The sequence below is a fragment of the Chiloscyllium plagiosum genome, unplaced genomic scaffold, assembly GCF_037043375.1.
Source record: "Chiloscyllium plagiosum isolate Xiang-an unplaced genomic scaffold, Cpla_swu_hap1 HiC_scaffold_27, whole genome shotgun sequence".
Taxonomy (NCBI): Eukaryota; Metazoa; Chordata; class Chondrichthyes; order Orectolobiformes; family Hemiscylliidae; genus Chiloscyllium; species Chiloscyllium plagiosum.
Genome location: NW_028270165.1, coordinates 2,288,430 through 2,316,326, shown reverse-complemented (window position 1 = coordinate 2,316,326; position 27,897 = coordinate 2,288,430). Strand labels below are relative to the sequence as shown.

Genomic DNA, 27,897 nt, shown 5'->3' with positions numbered 1-27,897 from the left:
ATGGAGAAACCTGAGGAATCCCGCCCTGTGGAGGAACCGAGGAAGTGTAGCGACTGTGGGAAAAGCTTCCGTGTCCCGTCTGCCCTGGAGACTCATCGGCGCAGTCACACCGGGGAGAGGCCATTCCTCTGCACCGAGTGCGGGAAGGCCTTCAGACATTCCTCCCACATGTTGGCCCACCAGCAGGACCACACGGAGAGGCCCTTCAGCTGCCCAGAGTGCGGGAAGGCCTTCAGCACATCCTCCCACCTGCTGAGCCACCAGCATGTACACACGGGGGAGAGGCCCTTCAGCTGCCGAGAGTGCGTGAAGGCCTTTACCCAGGCCTCCACCCTGCGGAGTCACCAGCGTATCCACACGGGGGAGAGGCCATTCACCTGCTGTCAGTGTGGGAAGGGCTTCACCTGCTACTCCAACCTGCTGACCCACCAGCGTGTCCACACTGGGGAGGGGCCGTTCACCTGTTCTCGGTGCGGGAAGGGCTTCACCTGCTCCTCCACCCTGCTGAGCCACCAGCGTGTCCACACGGGGGAGAGGCCCTTCAGCTGCCCCGAGTGCGGGAAGGCCTTCAGCAATTCCTCCACCCTGCTGACGCACCAGCGGATCCACACAGGGGGGGAGACCATTCACCTGCTCTCAGTGCGGGAAGGGCTTCAGGTATTCCTCCCACCTCCTGACCCACCGGCGGGTCCACACGGGGTAGAGGCCCTTCAGCTGCCCCGAGTGCGGGAAGGCCTTCAGCACATCTTCCACCCTGCTGAGGCACCAGCGGATCCACACGGGGGAGCGGCCGTTCACCTGCTCTCAGTGCGGGAAGGGCTTCACCTACTTCTCCAACCTGCAGATGCACCAGCGAGTTCACGTGTTATCACAGGGGGATTGAAGGAGTGACGGCCGAGTGCCATTATCGATTGGACTATCAACCCGGTTCCGGGACTCCCAGATTTGAATCCTGCCACGACAGATTGCAGAATTGGTATTCGGTCCGAATTGTGGAGTTCGGAATCTAACAATGGGATCGTTTCAGGGAGGGGGTGGTGCAGGGGAGAAAGCCCCCATCTGATTCACTCTCTCCCTTGTTCGGGAAGGGAACCGCCATTGTGGGAAAGGATTCACTCAGTCTTTCCAGCTGCACCCTTTACCCGGTCTGGCCTACACGTGACTACAGACCCACAGCAGTCTGGTTGACTCTACACTGCCCCTTCCAGGCAAACCAGCTGGGAGAAACTTACTTGGAGACAGGGTATGGGTTGAAATTGCTGAGTGAGGCAATACTTCCTCCGGGTTACGGCTGTAACAAGGATCCGATTACAAAGGGACAACTTGGTGCTGGGCAATAGTAAAGACAGTGAGGGGGGTGGGACTAGGAGAGGTGTGGTGTGTGCACTTTGACCTTGAGCTGTTCAAAAAGCAACTGCTTTTTCTCTGCCTTTTTGCTGGGGCGATCTGAAGCTGTAACAAAGTTGGGATGCAATAAAGGTTACCTGAACTTACCACCGGGCTCAGACTCTCATTGAAAGCTTTGAACTCCAAGAGGGTTTTGTTTTTAAGCTGCTCATTTCTTTCAGCCTCCTGCACTAAGTTTAGAACATCGAACAAAGAACATAGAACAACACAGCGCAGAACAGGCCCTTCGGCCCTCGATGTTGCACCGACCTGTGAACTATTCACAGCTTATTCCTTGACACTACCCCAAAATCAACCATGCGCTTATCGAAGGATTGTTTAAATCTCCCTAATGTGGCTGAGTTGACTACCTTAGCAGGTAGGGCATTCCACGCCCTTACCACTCTCTGCATAAAGAACTTGCCTCTGACACCTGTCTTAAACCTATCACCCCGCCATTTGTAGTTATGCCCCCAATACAAGCTGACGTCACCATCCTAGGAAAGAGCCTTTCACTGTCTACCCTATCTAATCCTCTGATCATCTTTTATGTCTCTATCAAATCCCCCCTTAGCCTTCTTCTTTCCAATGAGAACAGACCCAAGACTCTCAGCCTTTCCTCATAAGACCCTCCCTCCAGACCAGGCAACAACCTGGTAAATCTCCTCTGCACCTTTTCCAATGCTTCCCACATCCTTCCTGAAATATGGAGGACAGAACTATACATAATATTCCAAATGTGGCTGCACCCGTGTTTTGTATAGTTGCAGCATGATATTGCGGTTCCAGAACTCAATCCCTCTACGAATGAAACCTAACACACCCTATGCCTTCTTCACAGCACTATCCACCTGGGTGGCAACTTTCAGGGATCTATGTACATGGACTCCAAGATCACTGCCTTCCTGTTATTCTTCCCAAAGTGAATCACCTCACGTTTAGCTGCATTGAACTCCATTTGCCACCTCTCAGTCCAATTCTGCTAATCCATCCACCTATGCCTGCATCGAAGTCATTGATAAAAATGACAAATCGCTGTAGTCCCAAAACAGATCCTTGTGGCACATCACTAGTAACCGGACAACGGGCTGAATATTTTCCATAAACCACCACTCGCTGCCGTCTTCAGAAAGCCAGTTTCTAATTCAAAGCTGCTAAATCACCCTCAATCCCTTGCCTCTTCAAATTTCGGGAGATGATTTGTAGCTCCGGTGCTCATTGTTGTGGTTCTGTTTGCCGAGCTGGAAATTTGTGTTCCAGACGTTTCGTCCCCTGTCTAGGTGACATCCATCACTATAAATGCTGGAGGAAACATCACAGAAGCACTTCACAGGAGGCTCCCAAGCACTAAGGATGTCACCTAGAGAGAGGACGAAACGTTTGCAACACAAATTCCCAGCTCGGCGAACAGAACCACAACAACCCATGCCTCTGCAGTTTCTCCAACAGCCTGCCATGTGGAACCTTATCAAAGGCTTTACTGAGGTCCATGTATACCACGTCAACTGCCCTACCCTCATCTACATGCTTGCTCACCTTCTCAAAAAACCCAATGAGGTTTGTGAGACACGATCTGCCCTTGATGAAACCATGTTGACTGTCTGAAATTCATCTGTTGCTTGCTAGATGATTATAAATCCTATCTCTAATATTCCTTTCCAAAAGCTTTCCTTCAACAGACGTAAGGCTCACTGTTCTATAATTACCTGGGTCATCTCTGCTGCCCTTCTTGAACAAGGGCACAACATTTGCAATCCTCCAGTCTGGTACTAAACCTGTAGACAATAACGACTCGAATATCAAAGCCAAAGGGTCTGCAGTCTCCTCCCTCGCCTCCCAGAGAATCCTCGGATAAATCCCATCCGGCCGAGGGCACTTGTCTACTTTCACTCCTTCTAGAATTGATAACACCTGTTTGCAACTAACCTCGAACCTTTCAAGTCTAATATCTCGTACCTCATTCTTCTCCTCTACAATATTCTCCTTTTCCTGAATGCAGACCGATAAGAGATATTCATTAACACCTCTCCAATTTCCACAGGGCCCATACTCAACTTCCCACTTCTGTCTTTGATTGGCCCTATTCCTACCCTAATCATCCTTTTATTCCTCACATACCTATAGAAAGCTTTAGGGTTCTCCTTTATGTGTTAAAGACTGCTCATGTCCTCTCTTTGCTCTTAACTCTCTCTTTAAATCCTTCCTAGCTGACCTGAAACTCTCCATCGCCTCATCTGAACCATCTTGCCTCATCAACACATAAGCCTCCTTTTTCTTTGTAACAAGAGATGCAATTTCTGTTGTAAACCACGGTTCCCTTACCTTATCACTTCCTGCCTGACAGGGACATACCTATCAAGGAAACACAATATCTGTTCCTTAAACCAGCTCCACATTTCAATTGTTTCCATCCCCTGCATTTTGCTACCCTATTCAATGCATCCTAAGTCTTGCCTAATTTTATTATAATTGCCCTTGACCCATCAATAACTCTTGACTGGTGACATGTTCCTATCCCTTTACATTGCTAAATGAAACCTAACTATGGTCAATCCACTATGTTGACCTTCTACTAAATCAAACATCTGACCTGGTTCGTTACCAAGCACCAGATTCAGAGTGACCTCCTTTCTTGTCAGCCCTTCAGCATACTGTGTCAGAAAGCCCTCCTGCACACACTGGACAAAAACCGATCCATACGACGTACTAGAATTAAAGCATTTCCAGTCAATGTTGGGGAAGTTATGCATATGCTAAACCTAAACCCAGGATTCAAAGTAGACCTTTCCGTCTGCAAGGTCAGTCAAGATGGCAAATGGAACCCTCCTACTATCGTCCAGTATGGTAGGACAGTAGAAATGGTACTGAGTATTCACAACATCCCAATGGACCTTGCGGTCCTCCTATGTATCCTTCCCCAACAGTCCATGATGCCCCTATACATCCTCTCGTTATTCTTCACTGCCTCCCCCACCCCCTAGAGTCCCCCAACAACTACACCTTTGTTTCAATTGCAATGAACCAGGACATTGGTCCAAGAACTGCCCTTTTCATAGCAGTCCCTGGTTCATCACCGCAGTAAAAACAACAGACAATCTCCTGGCCTCCCTCCCCAGTGACCTCAGCAGGTTGCCCCTTTTACTGCACAAAATCTTTTTCAAAACTGACTCCCGGATATATGGCAGCTTCCTGCTTTGAATTTTCCCATACTTACCGCTAGCCCAGAGGATGGACCTATGCTAATTCTTAACCGTAATGGCCACGATATTGAATTTATGTTTGACACAGGAGCCACTGTTTCATCACTTCCCGTCCATCTTGCTAATGCTTTTGATTTTCAAATCTCGGACGATGATGAAATCCTGCAATGTTTTGATGGTTCCTCTAATAAACATGCATACGCTGTCCCTCTGACAGTGGGCCAGAGAGTGGTGATCCTGTGGAATTCATTGCCACGGAATGCAGTGGAGGCTGGGACGCTAAATGTCTTCAAGGCAGAAATTGATAACTTCTTGATGTCACAAGGAATAAAGGGCTACGGGGAGAATGTGGGTAAGTAGAGTTGAAAGCACATCAGCCATGATTGAATGGCGGAGTGGACTCGATGAGCCGGATGGCCTGACTTCCGCTCCTATGTCTTGAGGTCTTAGGCCATTTGGCCCATCGACACTGCTCCGCCATTCATTAAAATCATGGCGGATTTATCAATCATCTCAGCTCCTTCTACTTGCATTATTTCAACTACTCTTAATTCCCCTGCCACGCAAAAACCCATCCAACAGTGTCTTAATGAAGCTGCCTCTACTGCTTCCTTGAGCACAGAATTCCATAGATGCACCGCCCTCTGGGAAAAGCAGCTCTTTCTCATCTCTGTCCGAAATCTACTCCCCACTAATCTTCCAGCCTAGTCTCACCCACCAGCAGAAAAGACCCGATTGGGGGGTGTTGGTCGAGTGGTTGGGAGGTGTGTCTGGGTGGTATGTTTTTGGAGGGCTCAGTGTGGGCTTGATGGCCTGAATGGCCTGCTTCCACACTGTTGGGATTCAATAATATACTGCAGCTATGTTTGCCCGGATCACAGCACCCAGAATGTCCCATCTTCTACAAATCAAAAGACAAGCCCCATCCTGCCCTCTTGTATGTGTGTTATCTAAATGCTAAATCATTTCTAGTGAATACAGCCTACACCTGCTGCTGCTGCCAGTAACCTTTACAATGCTGATGAAACAATGCAATACCTGCAGTACTGAAAATCGTAAGGCTTCTAACGATACCAGTTACTGATTTACTGCACCTTCTGATTGACAGCATTGGAAATACAATGTTGGAGCCTGAGAGAAATGAGCAGTTTAAAACAAAAACCTACCTAACCCTTCACTAGGCTCCCCGCTCAGCACACTGTACATACTGCCGGAAAAACTTAAAACACTTCATCCCCACAGTGCAATGAAATTCCACTTTCTAACAAAATCCTGGATGTACTCACTCACCCAGCTTCTGTCTCACAAATGGAAGATTTCTGCTCCTCGTAAGGGCAAAACATCTTTGAAAGCTGGTTCTGAATGTCCACTCTTCACAACGATACTTCTGCTTTCACCAAAGATCATTAGAGTCATGCAGCACGGAAACAGACACATCGTCCAACTCGTCCGTGCCAACCAGATATCCAAAATTAATCTCGTCCCATTTGCCAGCATTTGGCCTATAACCCTCTAAACCCTTCCTATTCAAATACCCATCCAGATGCCTTTCAATATTGCAATTGAACTAGCCTCCACCATTATCTTTGGCAGCTCGTTCGATACACACATCACCCTCTGCATGAAAATGCTGCCCCTCATGTCCCTTTAAAGTCTTCCGCCCTCACCTCAAACTGAAACTCACGACTTTCGGACTCCCATATCCTGGGGAAAAGATCTCCGGTATTCATCCTATGCATGCCCCTTATAAACTTCGAATGGTCACAGACGCTCCAGGGAATACAGCCCCAACCTATTCAGCCTCTCCCTGTAGCTCAAACCCTCCAACTCTGGCAACAACCTCCTAAATCTTTTCCGAACCCTTTCAAGTTTCACAACACCTTTCCGACAGCAGGGAAACGAGAACTGAGTGCGGTATTTCAAAAGTGGCCTTTCCAATCTCCCGTGCAGCCACAGCATTACCTCCAAACTCCTATACTCAGTGTTCTGACCAATAAAGGAAAGCGTATCAAACGCCTTCCTTGCTATCCTATCTACTTGCAACTACACTTTCAAGGAACCATGAACCTGCTCTCCAAGGTTTCTCTGTTCAGCAACACTCCCCAGGAATTTACCATTAACCACATAGGTGCTGCCCTGATTTGCCACATCAAAATGCAACAGCTCATATTTGTCTAAGTTAAACTCCATCCACCACTCCTTGGCCCATCGGCTCATCTGATTAATTATAATTTATATCAAACTTCCTTTCCTCTCTTATTCCCTAAAAGCTGAAAATCTCCATCCCACACACTCTCCCTCCATTCTCACTTTGTTGAACCTAATCCCTGCTGTCCTCATCCTGAAGGGTTTGGTTCATGCTGATTAACAGGCCCACATTCAAGGGGGATCTAACTGAAACGTACAGAATGTTGAACAGCCTGGACAGTGTGGAAATTGGGAAGGTGTTTTCATTGGCAGGAGAGACTAATATCCATGGGCATAGCCTCAGCATAAAGGGAGAATGGAGATTAGGAGAAATTCCTTTATCCAGAGAATGGTGAATCTATGGAATTCATTGTCACAGAAAACTGCCAGGCCAGGTCACTGAGTATGTTTAACACTGAGATAGAGTATCAAAGGGTTGAGAGTTGCGGGGAAAAAAGGGGGAAAGAGGCTGAGAAACGTAACAGCCAGGATAAATTGGGAGCAGGAGTAGACCACATGACCTTTCCAGCCTGCACCAGCATTGAACACTTCACACCTGGATGTGAATATACCAACATCTAGGGTGGATAGGCTGGAACTTTTCTCACTGGGACACAGGAGATTGAGAGGTGACCTTATAGAGGATTATAAAATCATGAGGGATACGGATGAGGTGAACAACAGATGTCCTTTCCCTCAGCTGGGGGTTTCAGGATCTGGGAGCAAATATTTTGAGGTGAGCAGAGAAAGACTTTATAAAGACAGGACAAGGAGTTTTTTATTAAGAAAGTGGTCTAAGTGCAGAATGAATGTCCAGAGGAAGTCATAGAGATGTACAGAACAAAAACAGACTGTTTGGTCCAACTTGTCCATGCCGACCAACTATCCCAACCCAATCTAGTCCCACCTGACAGCACACGGCCCCATATCCCTCCATTCCCTTCCCATTCATATACCTATCCAAATACCTTTTAAATGTTGCGATCGGACTAGACTTCACCACTTCCTCTGGCAGTTCATTCAATAAACGTACCATCCTCTGCGTGAAAAAGTTGCCTCTTAGATCTCTTTTGTATCTTTCCCCTCTAACGCTCAACCCATGCCCTCTCGTTCTGGACTCCCCCACCCCAGGGAAAAGACTTTGTCTATTTATCCTATCTATGCCCCTCATGATTGTATGCACATACAGTTACAACATTTACAAGACATTTGGATAAGTACATGAATACGAGAGGTTCGAAGGTTTATGTGCCAAACACTGGTAGGTGGGACGAGTTTAGTTTGAGAACATACTCAGCATGGACTAGTTGGATGAAGGGTCTGTTCAGTGCTGTCTGACTCTGGGACTGACCTGTACTGATCTTAAAACCATTTTCTTACCTCCCCCATAACCATCCACATCTTTATCGTTCAAAACTCAGATTAACTTCGCCTTGAATATGTTCAATGTACAATGGGGAAGAGGTTTTGGCAAAATATTGTCGGTTGGCAGATGGAAAAATGTTCAGAAAGTAAAACAGAAATCCCAGTCTCCAGGTTTGTGAATCTTTAGAAACTCTTTGGGAAGTGGAATTAGAGGAGAATGAAGGATGAACTGTCCGACTGAGCAGAGACAGTCCAGACAGCGTCCCCTTGTTTAAGAGGCCGGGAGATTGACTCTGATATTCTCGGGACATGAACTGATCTGAGACATTGAAAGAATTCTCTGCACATCAGGAATTCAAACCTCTTCTCGGCTCGGGACCAATGAGAAAATACGGGAAGAGGCAAAGCACTGAAAGGCTCGGAGGGCGATGTCCCTGGTGTAAAAGGGCTAGTTCCTCGTGACATGGATGTGCCTGCAGATGGTGGGATCAGACTGTCCCCATGTCTCCACAATGAATGTCCAAGGCTTTATTATGGAAAAGCAAAACTGACAGAAGACAATGGTAATTCTGGGCGGGTCATGTTGAATTATGAATTGAATAGCAGCTTTCTCAAAGAGATTGTGCATGATGCTTCTGGGTCTGTCTTTGTGGCGCAATTGGTCAGCGGGTTCGGCTGTTAACCGCAAGGTTGGTCGTTCGAAACCACCCAGAGACGGAGTGCTTGTTGTTCTCGCTTTGACCGCTTTCTTGGCTGCGCGTTTTTAATGGTGTCAGGAAAATGTTTCTCGAACGGAAATCTTCTCCACTGAGGAAGCACAGAGGGGTTTCTGAATTGATTGAATTTCTAACGTAAAAGACTGCGGATGCTGACAGTCCGAGACAGAAAGAGAAACTGCTGGAGAAATTCAGCAGGTTTGGCTGTACCTGGATAAGGAAAAAAAAGAGTTCTCAAAAAGGTTTTCTCTAATTCTCTTTCCACAGATGCTGCCTGACCTGCTGAGTTGCTCCTGCAATTTCTGGTTTTGTTTTTAACTGAATGTCCATGTCATCTTTCGGGATTAAACACCCAGACTCGCCATTTGCAGATATTTAACCCTTTCGAAACCTGTGAAGTGATTGGATTCAAACAAACTCTGCAATGATTCACTCTTTCTCAGCTCAGAGGCAGGGAGACCTGGGAAATGAAGCTGTCAGTGTGGTTCTGTATTGGTGGGTCGAGTGGCGAATGCGATGGACATCAAATCCATTGCGATTTCCCCACGCAGGTGTGAACTCTGCCGACGACAGTTGAGAACTACCGTCAAAAAGAGGGGAGATTGCTCGACGGTTTTTTTAAAGATGCAAATCAGTGGAAGGGTTGAAATATTTCAATCACATTGGGACTGGTCGGGAATCTGCAACCCACTGCCTGTCAGGGTGGAACAAGCAGATACCCACAGAGCTGCTTTTGAGTCTGTGAGCCAAGTGTTTGGAAATGAGACTAGAACAGTGAGGGGCGTGAAGTCGTGATCGAAATGAAGCAGGCACCTGAGGACTAATGTGTTTTATTTGCCAGTGAAAGATACTGCTTCATAAAGTTGTGAGTATGGAAGGGAAACAGTGACGGTGATAATCTTTGGTCACCTTGTGAAGGTTCCCATCGCTGCGCATGTCCGTGTTACCGTCAGAACTCTGCAGAATGAAGGCGTTAGATACACACAGGGCCAGGGGCGCAATGGATGACGCATCTGACTCCACCTACCTGTTTGAAATGCAGCTCACAGCTTCTTCACACACCCCAATTAATCTTTCTCATTGTCCGGAAGCCGGCATAAGGTTTGAATTCCTGATCTGCAGGAACGAGACTCTTTTCACTGTCTCGCGACAGTAAGTGTCCCTGAGAACATCAGAGACAAGTCACAGCGCTGTCAGAGGAGGGGAAGCTGAAATAGCCCCACACGCTGCTCACGGGCACATTTCACTTTCCCCAACTCACCGCCCCAACCACTGCGGCTCCTGGGAGTGGAAAGGGAACAAACACCAAAACCCAGTCTCAGCTTTGTAAATCTTCAGGAAATAAGAAAATTGTTCATCCCTTTGGATCTTCCATCCTGGCCTGATAGCGTTGATTTTAAATGGCTGTCCAGTCAGTTCCGATTCGTTTTGGCTGAAAAAATCTTCCTTATCGCATCCCAGCATTTCTTGCCACAGAGAACTGTGAGGCAGAGTTCATGTATATATTTCCTTGTCCGGTATTTTGTAAATAACATTCGTTTGCTGGTTGTTTGTATCGGGTATTTCAGGTTCATTAGCCGCTGTTCAAGTGTGTTGGTAGGTTTGTGGGCTACCATGATGCTGAGAGGATTGAGTTGTCTGGACATCATTTCACAGATGTCTTTAATGTAAAGTAATGTGGCTAGAATTTCTGCAGACGTTGTGTCTGCTTGTGTCAGTTTGTCGATGAGAAATCGCCACACTGGGTTTATTGGGTCGGCAAAAGTGAGGACTGCAGATGCTGGAAACCAGCTTTTAGATCAGACTGGTGCTGGAAAAGCACAGCACGTCAGACAGCTTCCGAGGAGCAGGAAAATCGACGTTTCTGGCAAAAGCCCTTCATCAGGAATAGAGGCAGGACGCTTCCAGGGGTGGCGAGATAAATTGGGGAGTGCTGGGCCGAAGGTAGCAAAGAGTACAATAGCTGAATGGGAGTGGGGTCGTAGGTGACAGGTCATAGAGGAGGGTGAAGCGGATAGGTGGGAAGGGAGATAGGCAGGTAGGTCAGGTCAAGAGGACAGCGCTGAGCTGGAAGGTTGGAACCGAGGTAAGGTGGGGGGAGGGGAAATGAGGAAACTGTTGAAGTCCAAATTGATGTCCTTGGGTTGAATGTTTCCGAGACGGAAGTTGGGACTTCTACCTCCAGGCATCGGGTGGGGAGGGTGCGTCGATGGAGGAGGCCCAGGACCTGCATGTCCCCGGCAGAGTGTGAGGGGGGGGGTTGAAATGTTGGGCCACAGGGCGATCGGGTTGATTGTTGCGGGTGTCCTGGAGATGTTCCCTCAAGCGCTGTGACTTGATTCTGCGAGGAGTCTCTAATCTCCCCAATGTAGAGGAGACCGCATCGGGAGAAATGGATACAAGAAATGATATTGGTGGAAGCCTTCTATCTCCCGTGGCCCGGTTTCGATTTCCGGGCAGGGAAGCAATTTTCAGTTGAGCTGTCAAGCTGCCCTAATGTCTCCCTGGTGGTCTAGTGGTTCGGGTTTGGCGCTTTCACCGCTGCGGCCCGGGTTCGATTCCCGGTCAGGGAAGCAGGTTTTCGTGTGTATTTTGGCTACCCATTCTCCTCAAATGCGCTGTACAGTTACTTGTTGGTCTTTGTAGTCACTGGCTGCTGCAGTGTATCGTGGCTCGTTAATTAGTGTCCTCATTCAGACTTGTTTGTATGTGCAGGGATGATTACTTCTGTAGCTAAGTACTTGTTTCGTGTGTGTTGTTTTCTTGTAGAGGCTGTTTTGAATTTACCCTTGACTGTTCGCTCTACTGTGACATCGAGAAATTGAACTTTGGTGTTGTTTTCCTCTTTTGTGAATTTTATGCCAGTAAGGATATTGTTGATGGTGTTGTAGGTTTCCACTAATTTGTTTCATTTTTTGATGACAGAGGCGTTTCATGGGTATTTCGTTTACTTGTTTGTAGGGCTTATTACTGAATATGAAGTGGGTGGTAAGGCACAGTTCCATGAGCTGGACAGTGCTATCTTTGCTGATGAAGTTGATGCTGTGTTTGTGTCTTTGGTTCTTCGAGTAGTGTCTTCAGTTTTCTTTGGCCACGTTGATGTTAATGGATGTGAACAGGGCTGTATGTCAAAGGACAACATTATTCCATCTTCTTCTATCTTAGTGTCTTTGGTGTTCAGGAATTCTTGGATGGAGTAAATGTAGTGGAGTGAATATTCGACTTGGTGTTTTAGGCTTCACTGGAGGCCTTTGACTAGTCTGTATATTGGTGTTCCAAGTAGAGAGACTATGGCCTGAGGGGGACTTCTGGTTTGAAAAGGAGGAGAACAACAATAAACTGCCATTCGTAGATGTCACAGTAGAACGAACAGTCAATGGCGAACTTCAAACTAGCATCTACAGAAAAACAACACACACAAACCAAATACGTAACCACAGAAACAATCATCCCAACACCCACAAACGAAGCTGCATCGGGACCTTATTTCAACGAGCCACTACACACCTGCAGCACAGAGAAACTACGAAGAGCACAAGAGAAATACGGAAATAGTGTATTTAAGGAGAACGGGTACCCAATAAACCCAGTCCGCCGATTTCTCAGGGATGCTTCCAACCTGACTCTCAAAACCTCGGCTTGTCCCTCCATTCTTTCCTGTTTGTTTTTGTTGGTTTTGAAAGCTTTCACAATCCTCTGACTGAGTTTGGAGTTGTGAAGTTATGTTGTGGCTGTACAGGACATTGGTTAGACCACTTTTGGAATATTGTGTGCAATTCTGGTCTCCTTCCTATTAGAAGGATATTGTGAAATTTGAAAGGGTTCTGAAACACCAATGGGTCCACAGAGGGGAAGAGGCCTTTCTGCTCCCCAGAGTGTGGGAAGGCCTTCAGTGATTCCTCTGCCCTGCTGACGCACCAGTTGGTCCACACCGTGGAAGGCCGTTCTCCGGCCCCAAGTGCGAGATGGCCATCAGCAGTTCTTCCCACCTGCTGGGACACCGGTGGGTCCACACTGAGGAGAGGCCATTCTTCTGCTCCGAGTACAGGAAGGGCTTTGCTCTTCCCTCCGACCTATTGGCCCATTGGTCAGATGTCGTTCAGTTGCCCTATGTGCAGGAAGGCCTTCAGCAATTCCTCAGCCCTGCTGAGGCACCAGTCCATCCACACCGGGGAGAAGCCGTTCTCCTTCCCCGAATGTGGGAAGGTCTTTACCCGCTCCTCCACACTGCTGAAGCACCAGCTGGTCCACACGGGGGAGTGGGGGTTGGGGAGGCCATTCTGCTGCCCTAAGTGCGGGAAGGCCTTCAGCAATTCCTCCTCCCTGCTGAAGCACCAATGTGCCCACACCGGGGAGATGCCCTTCAGTTTGTCCGATTGTGGGAAGAGGTTCATGTTTTCCTACAACTTGTGGAAGCACCAGCGGGGGCACCAGAGCTCCCAGCAATCAGATCCTACCAGTGTCGCTGCCTTCGGTCACCCCCCAGGACTGAACCTCCTGCCAGTGAGTGCAGTGGGAGAGTAGGTGGGCTGTTTTTGTTTTCTGCTGGACTGCAATAGCCTCGCCCACCCCCCAAAACCACAAGTCCATGGTGGCTCAGGGTTAGCACTGTTGCCTCATGGCACTAGGAACCCAGGAATAATTCCACCCTTGGGGGTGTGTGTGCAATTTGTGGAGGGTAGGAAAGTGGATCTGAGTAGGTTACTCTTCAGAGATCAGTGCAGATGTGTTGGGCTAAAGGACCTGTTTCCACATTGTAGGAGTTCTACGATACTATGAGCTTTGCTTTCAATGGACATTGCTGCTCATTGAGCCCGGGACTGCACATTGCCAATGAAATGATCCAGAGAAACCTAAGACCGCAAGACTATCGGAGCAGAAGTTAGTCCATTCGGCCCGTCGAGTCTACTCTGCCATTCGTTAGTGACAAAAGTAGTGCCGATGAGATTAGTTCCAGTGTGGAAACAGGCAATTTGTCCCAACAAGTGCACACCGACCGTCCGAAGTGTAACCCATCCAAACCCATTTTTCTCTGACTAGTGTACCTAACTCTATGGACAATTAAGCATGGCCAATCCACATAACCTGCACGTCTTTGGTTTATGGAAGAAAACAGGACCACCCAGAGAAAACCCACGCAGACACAGGGATATTTTACAAACTCCTCACAGACAGCCACCCAAGGTTGGAATCAAACCTGGGTCCCCGCCACTGTGAGGCTGCAGTGGTAACAACTGACCAACTAAATATTGAAACCCGTAGTAGACAAGCAGGAGGTTGGGAGAATACAGCAAGCCAGGTAGCACCAGAATGTGGAGTAGTCATCGTTTTGGGTATTAACCCTTTACGGGAATGTTACTGGGAGTTGGAGGATTTGAGCTACAGGGAGAGGCTGAATAGGCTGGGGCTGTTTTCACTGGAGCATCGGAGGCAGAGGAGTGACCTAATAGAGGTTACAAAATCATGAGGGGCATGGACAGGTAAGAAACAAGATGTTTCACTGGGGTGGGGGAGTCCAGAACTAGAGGGCATAGGTGTAAGGTAAGAGGCGAAATATATTAAAGGGGCACCTTCTTCATGCAGAGGGTGGTATATATATGAAATGAGCTGCCAGAGTATTTGGGCCAGGTGCTGTCAAATGGGAGTAGATTAATTTAAAATATCAGGTCAGCATTGACACGTTGGACCGAAGGGTCTGTTTCCATGCTGTACGTATCTCTGACTATTGGTCCTGATGTAAGTTTGAAATAGAGTCCAAGTAACTTTGAATAGATCAATCTTGTTGAGCTCACCTCCTGAAAAGTTTCAAAAGAATCCCTCCGAGCGATACTGTTTAAACATGCTGAGTTGCACAAAGTATACCATCAAGTTCAACACAAACCCAGAGTTGAAGAAGTCAGAAGTCAGAACACCAAGTGGACCAAAACTCATCACAATATTCCAGGTGCAGCCTCATCAACGTCCTGTATAACTACAACATAATTTGCCAACATCTATACTCAATTCCCCAACTGATGAAGGCCAGTGTGCTGAAACCTTTCTTCACTGCCTTGTGTACCGATGTAATCAGAATATAGGACCTACTTTAAACTGATGCACAATCTAGCTACTGGGTGCCCAGAAGCAGAGTAGTGCTGCGTGAGTGTGCTGGGCACCTAACCCAGAGGTCGATGGGTCAAAATCGTGTGATGCTATTGCTCAATGTCTCTGTAGGCTGCTTTCATTTGCAAAGGTGCTCTGTTCTGTATCTTACCTTTGCATCTGCTTCCCAAAGCTTCTTCAGTGGAGGAGTGGCAGTGGCATCAATCTCCCGGAGCTGGAGGAAGGTCCGAGCTCCAAGAAGCGGAGGGTAAGGCTGGAGACTGGATTTGCTCAAGGCTTGTATCTATTAACTCATTTAAATGGTACCGACTGTATGGTGCTATGGTTTACATTAAAACCGGAGGATAATATCAGAGTGTTTACCTTTAGCAGTGGTAGTTGGTAAAATGCACTCCCTAGAGGAGCACCCTTTGTGATGCCCCTTTTCTTGCCTTCTGCCCTTCCCCCATTTCTTATCTCCCATCTTGATTTTATATAATTTTTTGGTCAAATTTAATTTCATATTAATCAGTCTTGGTATTCACTGTGTGCTTTTAATTTGTTCGAATATTGTAAGTCAAAATTAATGCTGTAATTTCATTTCTGATGTCAGAGTTTGACATTGAATGTGCAGGTGTGAATACCAGTAAGTTGTGAAAATAAATCAAGCACTTGTGGTTTTTAACAAAAAGAGAGGTTCACTGATATTGATGGCATTGTCTCATTTGGGAGTGATGATTCAAATCTAACCAACAAACCGTTTCATGTAGTTACCCAATTTAATTAAAGTTTCCACTTTCCGCTTTCTGAAGTGTTATGCCACACCATTACTCCAGCCACCTTTTAAGAATCCTTTCAACCTGTTTTTCTAACAATTGTGGAGGTGACCAAAAGCAAACATTTCACTCCTCCTCAATGTCGCATTTCTCCATAATCCTCAATTCCCTTTTTGATTTTAAAAAAATGAGCCATTTTGTCATGTTGTCTATGTTACAAACAGCCGAGTGCACTTGGTTTCTGAATTGAAATTTGGCCATTGAAGTGAACAGGATTAATATTTATCGATGGCTAGCTGTGTATGCACTAACTGTAATTATCCACCAATATGATGTCTTTTGTTCCACCTAAACCGGAAACATTGATCTGTGTTTATATTGCAGTCGGATGTAGAAAATCATCCCAGCAATCTTCACGTTATTGTAGTTTACTGTGGCCATAACAGAATTGCGAGGCAGTTTGATGGGACTAAAACTTGGGTGGGAAAAATGTAGATTGATGAGAAGTCAAAATGGCAGAGTCTCTGGCCACAATCAATCTGTCTGGCTTGATTATATGAGTGACGGCTCTTCAAGAGCAACTTCCACTCCATCACTTCAACCAGCAAGAGGAGATAAGTGTGAACACAACATTCCAAATGTGATATATACGCATTGCTTCGATGTTATTGATCAAAATCCTGGAACTCGCTCCTGAACCTTTATTATAGACCACATCATATTTGTGAAGTAATTTAAGAGGCAGCTCACCACCACTTTTTCAAGGACAGTTTGGGAAGACTTGCTGGCAGAGCAAATGATATTCACATGATATTGGAAACACTCTAATCGTATGGATAGATGATTGGCTAACCAATGAAACAGTAGGGATAGGGGCATGTTCAGGATCGCAACTTGTAACTAGCAATGTGCCACAGGGATCAGTTCTGGGCCCAAAACTATTTACATTATGTATATGAATTACTTGGATAAGTAAAGTGAATGTACTATTGCCAAGACTGCAGTAGAGACAGTTGATTGGAATGCAGATGGGGTGGATGACGTGAGAGGGATATCGACAGGTTCAGCAAATGAGCAAAACCTTGGCCGATGGAATAGAATGTGGGAAAATGAGGTTGTGCACTTTGCCAGGAGGAAAAGTGCTGAATGTTAAATGGAGAAAGCTGCTGAATCGGAGGATTTCCAAGCTCGCATCCATGAACACTTCATCCAAGTTCAGTGAGTAATAGGGAAGGTAAATGGGATGTTAGTTTTCAAATGGAGTATAAAAGTAGGGAGGTTATAGTGAACCTAAATCAGACACCAATTAGGCCACAACTGAACACTAGGAGGAGTTTTGGGTCTTTTAGCTGAGGAAAGATATACCGGCATTGGAAGCAGTCCTGAGAAGGCTGACCAGGATGCTGTCAGGGATGGAAATAATGTCTTATGAGGAGACATGAATTCGTTCGGCCTGTGTTTAATAGAAGTTAGAAGATTTCGAGGTAACCTTATTGTCAGAAATAAGATTCTGAGGAGACGTGACAGGCTAGATGTGGGAAGGTTTACCCTTGTGGGTGAGTTTAGAACCAAAGGGAATAACTTGCAAATAAGGGATTGCATGTTTAGGACAGCTGTTGAGCCTGGATTGTTAAGTGCATTCAAAACTAAGACACGTTTTTTTTAAATCAGAAAGGGAATTGAGGATTATGGGGAAACAGCGGGAAAGTGAAGTTGATGTTTACCAGAAGAATAGTCAGAAACAAAATGCGACATCCCATGAATGAATAAAGGAAAATAGTCAGGAGAAAAATGCCATTGATGGGAAGATTGGGATCTAGTGATAATGGTTGAGCAACCCAGAGATCTAGGTCTTCTGAGAACACAAATTCAAATCCCATCATGGCTGCTGGTGGAATCTATGTTCAACTCATAAAGAGATCTGGAAGTGAACGTTTCTCTCGGTCCTGGCAACCAGGAAACAGTTATTCACTAAAATAATGAATTGCAAATGTTGGAGATCAGAAACAAAAAGCAAAATTGCTGGGGAAACGCAGCAGGTCTGGCAGCATCTGTGGAGAGAAACCAGTTAACGTTTTGAATCCAGCCAAGTTTTGAAGGACCACTGGACTCAAAGCAGGAACACTGTTGTCTCTTCATAGATGCTACCAGAACTGTTGTGTTTCTCCTGAAACTGTCCTTTTTAGGGCAGGAAATCTACCATTCATGAATCCTGCATGCATGTATGCACGTGTGTGCACACACACACACACACACACACACACACACACACACACACACACACACACACACACACACACACACACACACACACACACACACACACACACACACACACACACACACACACACACACACACACACCTTGTGACTCCAGACCTACTATAATGTGGTTGACTCTCAACTGCCTTCTAGCTTGTAGTCACAATTACTCTGTCCAAGGGCCATGAGGGACAATGAGCAAATGTTGGATGTGCTCGCAATCATCACATCCCATAAAATATTTTCTCATAACTGACAAAAAACATAGATTAATGAAGGACAGCCAAAACAAAGTGCTATGGGAAAGTCATGCCCAACTAGCCTGATTTGCTTATAGTTATATTTTTTAAAATCCTCTGCAGAGAGGACATTGACTACACCACTGTTGGAATACTGCATGCAATTCTGGGCTCTCTGCTACAGGAAGGAGGTTGCAAAACTTGAAAGGGTTCAGAAAACATTTACAAGGATGCTGCCAGGGTTGGAGGGTTTGAGCTAAAGGAAGAGGCTGAATCGACTGGGTTCATTTTCCAGGAAGTTTTGAAGGGTGAGGGGTGACTTTATAGATGTTTATAAATTCATGAGGGCATGGATAGGGTAATTTGGAAAGATCTTTTACCTGGGGTGGGAGAGTCCAAAACTAGATTGCATAAGTTTAAAGTTATTGGCAAATGCAGTTTAACATAGCTAAGTATGAGGTCTTACATTTTGTATAGTCAAACCAAGGTTTGATTTACATGGTGAATGGTACCTCCTTGAATGTAGTTGAACAGAGGGATTTTGAAGTTCAGGTTTTGGCACACTGGACTTCATCAGTGATGGCATTCAGTATAAGACACCAAATTAGAGGAGAGATATGCACCAAATATTAACGTCTACCAACAAGCATCAAAGCTGTTTAACATGCAGTATTTTGAACCAAGAGATCTCGGGTTGCGGGTTATGAGCTCCTAGAAAATTGAGTCGCGGGTAGACAGGGTGGTGAAGATGGCTTTTGGCAGGCTTGCTTTCATTGGTCAGAGCATTGAGCACAGGAGTTGGGACGTCTTGTTGCAGCTGTCACATATGCCACACAACAACGATAGGCGTGACGCTGCCCCCCTCTGACTGGCTGTCCCTTTGAATATCTGGGGGAAGATTAGAGCCATCTGCCTGTGTTTGGCTCATATGTACTTATCCAAATAATTTTAAACATTGTAACATTACCTGCATCCACCACTTCCTCTGACAGTTCATTCCACAGATGAACCACCTTCAATGTCAAAACAGTTGACACCCCCCACCCCACCCCGTCCTTTTAAAATCTTCTCCCTCTCATCTTAAAAATATACTCCCAAATTTTGAACTCCCCTACCCTTCGGGAAAAGACACTGGTTATTCATCTTATCTTTGTCCCTCATGCCTTCATAAACCTCCATAACCTCCACCCTCAACCTTCTACACTCCAGTGTATAAAGGTCCCAGCCTATGCCGTCTATAAATCATTCTGGCACACCATAGTTAAAAAAGGTGATCTTTAAGAATTGACTGAAAGGGCAGTCAAGATTCAACCAGCTGACAGTGGATCTGAAATCACATGTAGATCAGACCAGGTTCGAACAGCAGGAAACCAGAGAAGTTTTTACAGCAAGCCAGAACGATTTCATCATTAGACTCTTAATTTCAGATTTATATTGAATTCAGATTCCACCATCTGCTGTGGCAGGTTTTGAACCCAGGCCCCCAGAACATTAGCTGGGTGAATAGTCTGGTGACAATAAAGTCTGCCATCGCCTCCACTGAACACATTCGCATATTGTGATTAGAGGTAACAGAGGAGCAAGAGGTTTCAGCAGCTGTTAAGTTGTAGATAATACACAAGGGAGCATCAGCACTCTCAGTAATGGCACATACTGAAGCCAGGACCTGTTTCAGAGGTAAGGGCTCGGGAACCATAAGAAATAGGAACAGGAAAATGCCATTCAACCCCTTGAGCCTGCTTCTCCATTCAATAGGATTGTGGCTGATCTGACATTCCCCAAATGCACTTTCCTGCCCTTTTCCTGTAACTGTTCATCCCCCGACTGATCACGAATCTATCGATCCTAGTTTTAAATGTGACATGAAGGCTGTCAACAGAGTTACTGGGATGGGTGAGGGTCGTGGGGTGGGGGCTCAGGTCGAACTTGGGGACTAAAATAATGGCTTCACACTTCACAATATTTAATTAAGGGAATGTTTATAGTTTATAGTTAAAAATTCCTGAAGAAGGGCTTATGCCCGAAACGTCGAATCTCCTGCTCCTTGGATGCTGCCTGACCTGCTGCGCTTTTCCAGCAACACATTTTCAGCTCTGATCTCCAGCATCTGCAGTCCTCACTTCCTCCTAGAGAATCCCATGGAGTCTCACAGAGTGACACAGATGTACAGCACGGAAACAGACCCTTCAGTCCAACTCGTCCATGCAGACCAGGTATCCTAACCTAATCTAGTCCCATTTACCAGCACTTGGCCCAAATCTCCATCAAACCTTCCTATTCATATACACATCCCGATGCATTTTAAATGCTGTAATTATACACCCTCCATCACTTACTCCAGCAGCTCATGACGTAAAGCATTACCCTCTGCGTGAAAAGTTTGCCCCTTAAGTTCCTTCTATATCTTTCCTCTCCCCTTCCTAAAACTATGCCCTGTAGTTCTGGACTCCCCCACCCCAGGGAAAAGAACTTCTCTATTTGCTCTCTCAATATCCCTCATGATTTTATAAACCTCTATAAGGTCACCCCTTAGCCTCCGATGCTCCAGAGAAAACAGTCTATTCAGCCTCGCCCTATAGCTCAACTCTCCAACCCTGGCAAAATCCTTGTAAATCTTTTCTGCACCTTTCCTAGTTTTACAACATCTTTCCGATAGGAAGCAGAACAAAATTACATGCAATATTCCAAACGTGGCCTGACCAATGTTCTGTACAGTGGCAACATGAGCTCCCAACATCATTCCTCGATGCTCTGACCAACAAAGGAAAGCATACCAAACGCCTTCTTTACTATCCAATCTGCCTGCGTCTCTACTTTTAAGGAACTATCAACCTGAACTCCAAGGTCTCTTTGTTCAGCAACACTTCCAAGGAACTTACCGTTAAGTTTAAAAGTCCTGCTCTGATTTGTTTTTCCAAAATGCAGCACCTCATATTTATCTACATTAACCTCCATCTGCCATTCCTCAGCCCATTGGCCCATCTGATCAAGGTCCCGTTGTAATCTGAGGTAACTTTCTTTGCTGTCCACTACACCTCCAATTTTGGTGTCATCTACAAACGTACTAACTATACCTCCTCCGTTTACATACACATCATTTATATAAATGACAAAAAGTAGCGGATCCAGCATCTATCCTTGTGATACACCATTGGTCACAGGCCTTCAGTCTGAAAAGCAACCTCCATCACCACCCTCTGTCTTCTGCCTTCTAGCCAGTTCTGTATCCAAATGGCTAGTTGTCCCTGCATGCCATGAGATTAAACCTTGCTCACCAGTCTCCCATGAGGAACCTTGATGAACGCCTTCCTGAAGTCCAGAGGGATCACGTCCATCACTCTTCCCTCATCAATCCACTTTGTACTTCTTCAAAAAACTCAATCAAATTCGTGAGACATGATTTCCCAAGCATAAAGCCATGCTGACAATCACTAATCAATTCTTGCCTTTCCAAATACATGTAAATCCTATCTTTCAGGATTCTCTCCAAAACCTTGCCCATCACGGATGTCAGGCTCACCGGTCTATAGTTCCCTGGCTTTTCCTTACCACCTTTCTTAAATAGTGCCACCCTCTAGCCTTCTGGCACCTCACCTGTGACTATTGATGATAGAAACATCTCAGTGAAAGGCCCAGCAATCACTTCCCCAGTTTCCCACAGAGTTCTTTGGTACGCCTGATTAGGTCCTTGGGATGTATCCACTTTTATGCATTTCAAGATATCCAGCAATTTCTCATCTGTAATATGGACATTTTTTCAACATGTCACCATCTACTTTCTCACATTCTAAATCTTCCATATCCTTCTCCACAGTAAACACTGATGCACAATATCCGTTCAGTATCACAACCCACCCCCCCCCCCCCCCCCGCCCCCCATCTACTGCAGCTCCACACAAAGGCCGCCTTGCTGATCTTTGAGGGGCCCTATTCTCTCCCTTGTTATCCTTTTGTCCTTAAGGTATTAATAAAAACCCTTTGGGTTATCCTTAACTCTATTTGCCAAAGCTATCTCATGTCCCCTTTTTGCGCTCATTATTTCCCTCTTAAGTATGCTCGTAGATGCCTTTATACTCTAAGGATTCACTCGATCTCTCTGTCGATACCTGATGTATGCATTCTTCTTTATCTTAACCAAAATCACATTTTCTCTAGTCATCCAGCATTCCCCAAGCTACCAGCCTTTCCTTTCACCCTAACAGGAATATACTGTGGCTGGACTCTTGTTATCTCATATTTGAAGGCTTCCCATTTTCCAGCAGTCCTTTAACCTGCGAACATCTGCCCCCAATCAGCTTTTGAAAGATCTTGCCTAATACCTGAGTCTTCCTCCAATTTAGAACCTCAACTTTTAGATCTGTTATATTATTTTCAATCACTATTCTAATGTTAATAGAATTATGGTTGCTGTCCCTTAGGTTTTGCACCCACGCCAGTATGTAAATCCACATTGTGAATCAGTAAATATCCTTGTACACACTTAACAAATTCCTCTATTTGGCGGACAAGTAAATGGGCAGGAGTATACCTTGGATCCACTCTTCCTTCATTCCTATCAACCCTCCCCCCATTCCCACCCCAATAGTCCAACGGCACTTTCCCATGCAACTGCCGAATGTGTGACACCAGCCCATTTACCTGCTCCCTCCTCACTATCTAAGGGCCCAAACTTACCTTCCAGGTGAAGCGGCACTTTACCTGCACTTCCCACAACCCAGTCTACTGCATTTGCTGCTCACAATGTGGTCTCATCTACATTGGGGAAAACGAAGCATAAACTGGGTGACTGCTGCACAGAACGTTCTGCCCCGAAAAAAGACCCTGAGCTTCAAAAGACCCTGCCAATTCCACACCACACCCTGTTCCCTGGCCAATATCTCTGTCTGAGGTTTGCTGTATTGTTCCAGCGAAGCTCAGCACCAGCAGAACGAAGAGTACCGAATATTACACTTGGGGAGCATACATCCCTCCGGTCCCAATATCGAATTCAATAATTCTAGGCCCTGAAATCCATAGTATCCTGGTCCCTTCCACACACACCAAGCCTTGTTATCACATAGTCTGTCATTACACACTACCTGTTCTTAGCCACGAACACTCTCCATTCACCCTCCCACGCAGATCATTATCAACTCCCTTTCCTGTCCAACAGTTCTTCCCTCGCTTTTGGGTCTGTCCTGATCTATCATTTACTGCATCCGCCTTCCTCCCACGCTATCTCCTGCATCTGTACCAACGTTTTCCCAATCACCATCAGTTCGAGAGAAAGGTCACCGGCAACTACTGTGTTTTTTTTTCTGATATACAGCATCCCAGTTCTTTCAGCTTTTTATTGAGGTAGAGTTGGAAATTGTTTCGAGAAAAAGAAGGAGAGGGGGAGAGACAGAACAGACATGAACTGTTGATCTCCGTTGTGACTCATAACGTAAAATCATTGCAGTGCGATCACTTCCCTTAAGCATGAATAGAGATCAAACGGCACCCGTGAGCTTGTGGCGCAACGGTAGCGCGTCTGACTCCAAACCAGAAAGTTGCGTGTTCGAATCACGTCAAGCTCACTGAAATCAGCTTCTTACATTTCAAATCAAGAAAGGAGTCGGTTCCCTCCAGATTACTGTTGAGCCAAATCTTCTTTCTGGAAACTTTTCATCACACGTGAAACTTTGCTGTCAGTTTGAATTGTGAACACTGTGTCAGGGAGGTGGTGTGCCCATTGTTTGGGCAAATGCTCAGCTCCCCCACTTCATCACGGGATGTCAACACAGCCGTCTCCCTCGGGGCAGCCGCTTCGTTCAGTTGGTGACAGCGCGGTGTGAATAACGTCATACCGATATTTTTACAACATAATCCAGAGACTCCCAGCTTTATGTTTCAATCTATCAGGAGAGTGATAGCGAGTTCAGATAGAAATGTTTCCCACCAACAGCAAATCCTTTCCTCTCACTGCACACAGTTAAAATTATCTTTATTCAACAGGAGAAGCAGAAACTACAGTCTGGCATCCTCTCTCCACATTAGCGGTGAGCCTGAATTTTATAAACGGTGTCAGTAAAATCCAGTGGCGGACACTGATTTGGTTCAGTCGATTTTTTTGCCAAGCGAAATTCACCAAGAGGATGCTGCTGTGTGAAACAGCTTGGGGAATTACTGCAGGGCCTCCTGCGCATGGGACACACCGCAACTGATGTGTTTCACCTTCACCAGTTTATTCCTATCTCGGAGAAGAGAGGTTTGATGATTCGGATCATAGCAGCCAGACAGAGGACAGGAGAAGAGCACTCAGATCTTCACAAGCTTGTCACCACAGCTAGGTCATCGGGGCCCGTGTATCAGTATGGGATAGTAATCTGCATCTTCTGACTGGAAGCACAGCAAATTGGAGTGCTGCTGGGACTATCACTTAGGAGAAAACGGCTTCGACCTATCAACTCCCAATGCGCAACTCCGCTCACCTCAACTGAATAACTGTAAACAAATTACTCAGTGATTCAAAGGAATACTCGGTTTTGAATCTGCATTGTGTCATGTACCTTTGAGAATGATGTCAAAACACCTTCATTGCTGTGATGGAGTATCCTGGTGGGCAGAATATACCCGTTGTCAAATTTCCTACGTTTTGTTGGTCCAACTCCGATTTCACTCAGAATCACAAAATGTGTGACAGCGCAGACTGAGGCTACGCAGCCCACCTTAGCTCTGTGGCTCAACACAATATGTAAATAAGTGTCTCATTCTGTCGCCTTCTCCCTGTAATTCTGCACATTGTTACATTGAACATGCCCACCGAATTCCCTTTTGTGTCCATTGAATCTGCCTCTTTGTCACTGTCAGACAGCGACTTACTGACCCCCTCCCTGTGCGAAAACGGTCTTCCTAATGTCACTTTTACATATTTTCCTGATGAATTTAAATCTCTGCCAAATTGTTCTCGATCCTTTCAGGCCTGGGAGCATTTTCACTGCATTATTTCCTCTGTTTGAAACCCTAATGACGTGGAAAACTTCAATCAGGCCAGCTTTCAGCCCTCTGCTCACCAAAGACAACTGCCCCAACTTTCCAATCTACCTTCATGACTGACATTCCTCATACACGGTACTATTCACTTCAACCTTTTCAGCGCTGTCTGCAATCACTTCACTTCCCCGCTTCTTGAATTGTCACACTCAGAATTGAGTGTAATACAGGTGGAGATTTCATTCAGACTCGGATTGCGCGGGCGAAAAACCTGCAATACTTGTTTTCACTTTGAGCAAGTGTTTCCCTGTGCCGTGTTCTCTGCAATGATATCTTTGTCCCATACCTAATTCAGGCAGTCGGATCTGATATAACGAAGCGGCTTTTTGAAAAAACTGACCCGGCATTTTTGCTCAGGTCAATTTAAGAAATGAGGGTTCCCCTGGGATGGGAACCCGGCACCTTCCACACGTCTGTATCAGCTGGAAAACCCAAAGATAGCATCATACCCCGAGACCAACGAGCCAAAAACCATGTGCGTGCCCAGCTCCTGAAGCAACTGGGAGTTGCTCAGTACGAAATACATTGTACATTGCTCCCAGAGTTACAAGCAGCAAAGACTTTCAAGAACATCTGCTTCTCATTCTGTCTCCCTGCTCCCAGGACGCTGCTGTTTGTCCCGTCCCCAGGGATCGGGCTCTCTCCACTGGTGGATAATTGAACCAATTTGTTTCTACTTGCAAGCTGTGCTGGTGGAAGAAGGAGCCCACTCGCTCTTCTTCTCTCTCTCTCACTCACTAGTACGTGAGGCAGGAGAAGTCAGTTACAGTCATGCGTAGGAAATGGACATCTTTGAACTTGTTCCAAAGGTCCTGTTAACGGACAGATAGAAAGATGCTGTGCTGCCGGGACAGAGAGAAATGGACACCGGAGACTCTTCCCTCAGGTAAATTGATATGAGTGCATTTTTGTGCAGCCTGCTTAGTGTTCAGAATTTGTCTTGACACAGCATTCCTGCAGAAAGTCTTTTCTTACACGAGCGTTGATTTCTTGACTGCAGGAATGGACCAAACCAGCAAATCATGTGTTACAACTTCACCGGTTCATTGCCATCTGAGAGAAGAGGTTGAACACTTGAGATCAGAACACACCGACAGAAAACTGGACCAGACAACTCAGAGCTCCACAAGTGTGCCAGCGCAACTGTATAAATTTGACTTGTGTATCGATGTGACATCGATGCTTTCTTCGCTGGCGATTTTAAATGACTTCCTGTTGGTTGCATTATCGCTCAAACTTCACAAAACCCGTCTCCTAAAGTCACGTTTTCTCATGTCTGGGAATATATTGCAAAGCAGGAAACTCGAGTTCTGAACAAACAACCTACCAGACTCAAAACGTCAGCTCTGTTTACCTTTCCACAGATGCGGCTCGACCTGTTGGCTTTCTGCAGTATTCTCTGTGTTTATTAGGCACAAGTGCTGCTTTTCATTCAAGAACTTCAATCCCTGTCCTCTGGTAACTGACTCTGGTCAGTGGCAATTGATTCTTCTGATCATTAATCTGCCCATTCCCACCGCTTCTTCTCCCATCATTACCAACAGCCCCAGGAAATCTCCAGTTAACCTTCTTTGCTCCAAAGCGAACATTCCCAACCTTGGGAATCTGTCCCCAAAATGGACATTCCTCATCCCTGGAAATGAAGCATGACGTACTCTTGGGAAGAGATTTCGGGAAAGTATTGTCAGTTAGGAAATGGAAAAATGTTCATGAAGCAAAACAGAAATCCCAATCGCTGAAAATGTGTTGCTGGAAAAGCGCAGCAGGTCAGGCAGCATCCAAGGAACAGGAGAATCGATGTTTCGGGCATAAGCCTTTCTTCAGGAATGGAGAAGAAGGGCTTATGCCCAAAACGTCGATTTTCCTGTTCCTTGGATGCTGCCTGACCTGTCGGGGTTTTTAGCAACATATTTTCAGCTCTGATCTCCAGCATCTGCAGTTCTCACTTTCTCCTCAGAAATCCCAGTCACCAGCTTTGTGAACCTTTAGAAACTCTTTGGGAAGCGGATTTAGAGGAGAATGAAAGATGAACTGTCCGACTGAGCAGAGACAGTGCAGACACCGTCCCCTTGTTGAAGAAGCCGGGAGGTTGACTCTGATGCTCTCGGGACATGAACTGATCTGAGACATTGAAAGAATTGTTGTACCTGCACATCAGGAATTCAAACCACTTCTCGCCTCCGAGCCAATAAGAGAACTCGGGAACAGGCAAAACACTGAAAGGTTCGAAGGGCGACGGCCCCGGAATAAGAAAGCTAGTTCCTCGTGACATGGATGTGTCTGCAGAGGGTGGGATCAGACTGTCTCCGGTGTCTCCAAAATGAATGTCCCAGGCTTTATTATGGAAAAGTAAAACTGATAGACGACAATTGTAATTCTAGGCGGGGAGGCTGAATTATGAATTCACTAATAGCCTCCCCTAAGCGATGGGGCAGGTGGTGTGGTTCCTTGTGTCTGTGGCGCAATTGGTCAGCGCGTTCGGCTGTTAACTGAAAAGTTGGTGGTTCGTAACCATCTAGGGGCGGTGTGTTCGCTGCTCTCCCTCCAGCTGCGCAGTCGTGTGTTTTTAATGGGGTCAGGCAAAGAATTTCCAGAACGCTGCTTCTCATTCTGTCTTCCAGCTGCCATTTGTCCCGCCTTCAGGAACCGGCTTCTACTGGCAGAAAATTAA

At 46.0% G+C, this 27,897-nt stretch overlaps 1 protein-coding gene and 1 non-coding gene across 2 annotated transcripts; both read left to right on the top strand.

The window, feature by feature from the left end:
• LOC148142840 (uncharacterized) lies at nucleotides 1-27,897 on the top strand. Its single transcript, XM_087975752.1, has 2 exons — nucleotides 1-862; nucleotides 27,848-27,897. Exons 1-2 carry the CDS (start codon nucleotides 1-3, stop codon nucleotides 27,895-27,897), a joined length of 912 nt encoding a protein of 303 aa, XP_087831878.1.
• On the top strand, nucleotides 23,699-23,770 carry trnaw-cca (transfer RNA tryptophan (anticodon CCA)). Its single transcript has one exon. It is a non-coding gene; the product is annotated as a tRNA-Trp (tRNA).

Excerpts from the sequence above, each read along its gene's own strand:
- LOC148142840 (XM_087975752.1), top strand. The coding sequence starts at position 1 with ATGGAGAAACCTGAGGAATCCCGCCCTGTGGAGGAACCGAGGAAGTGT. Across the intron at positions 863-27,847 it reads AGATGCACCAGCGAGTTCAC|CTGCCATTTGTCCCGCCTTC; the intron begins GTGTTATCACAG and ends TCTGTCTTCCAG.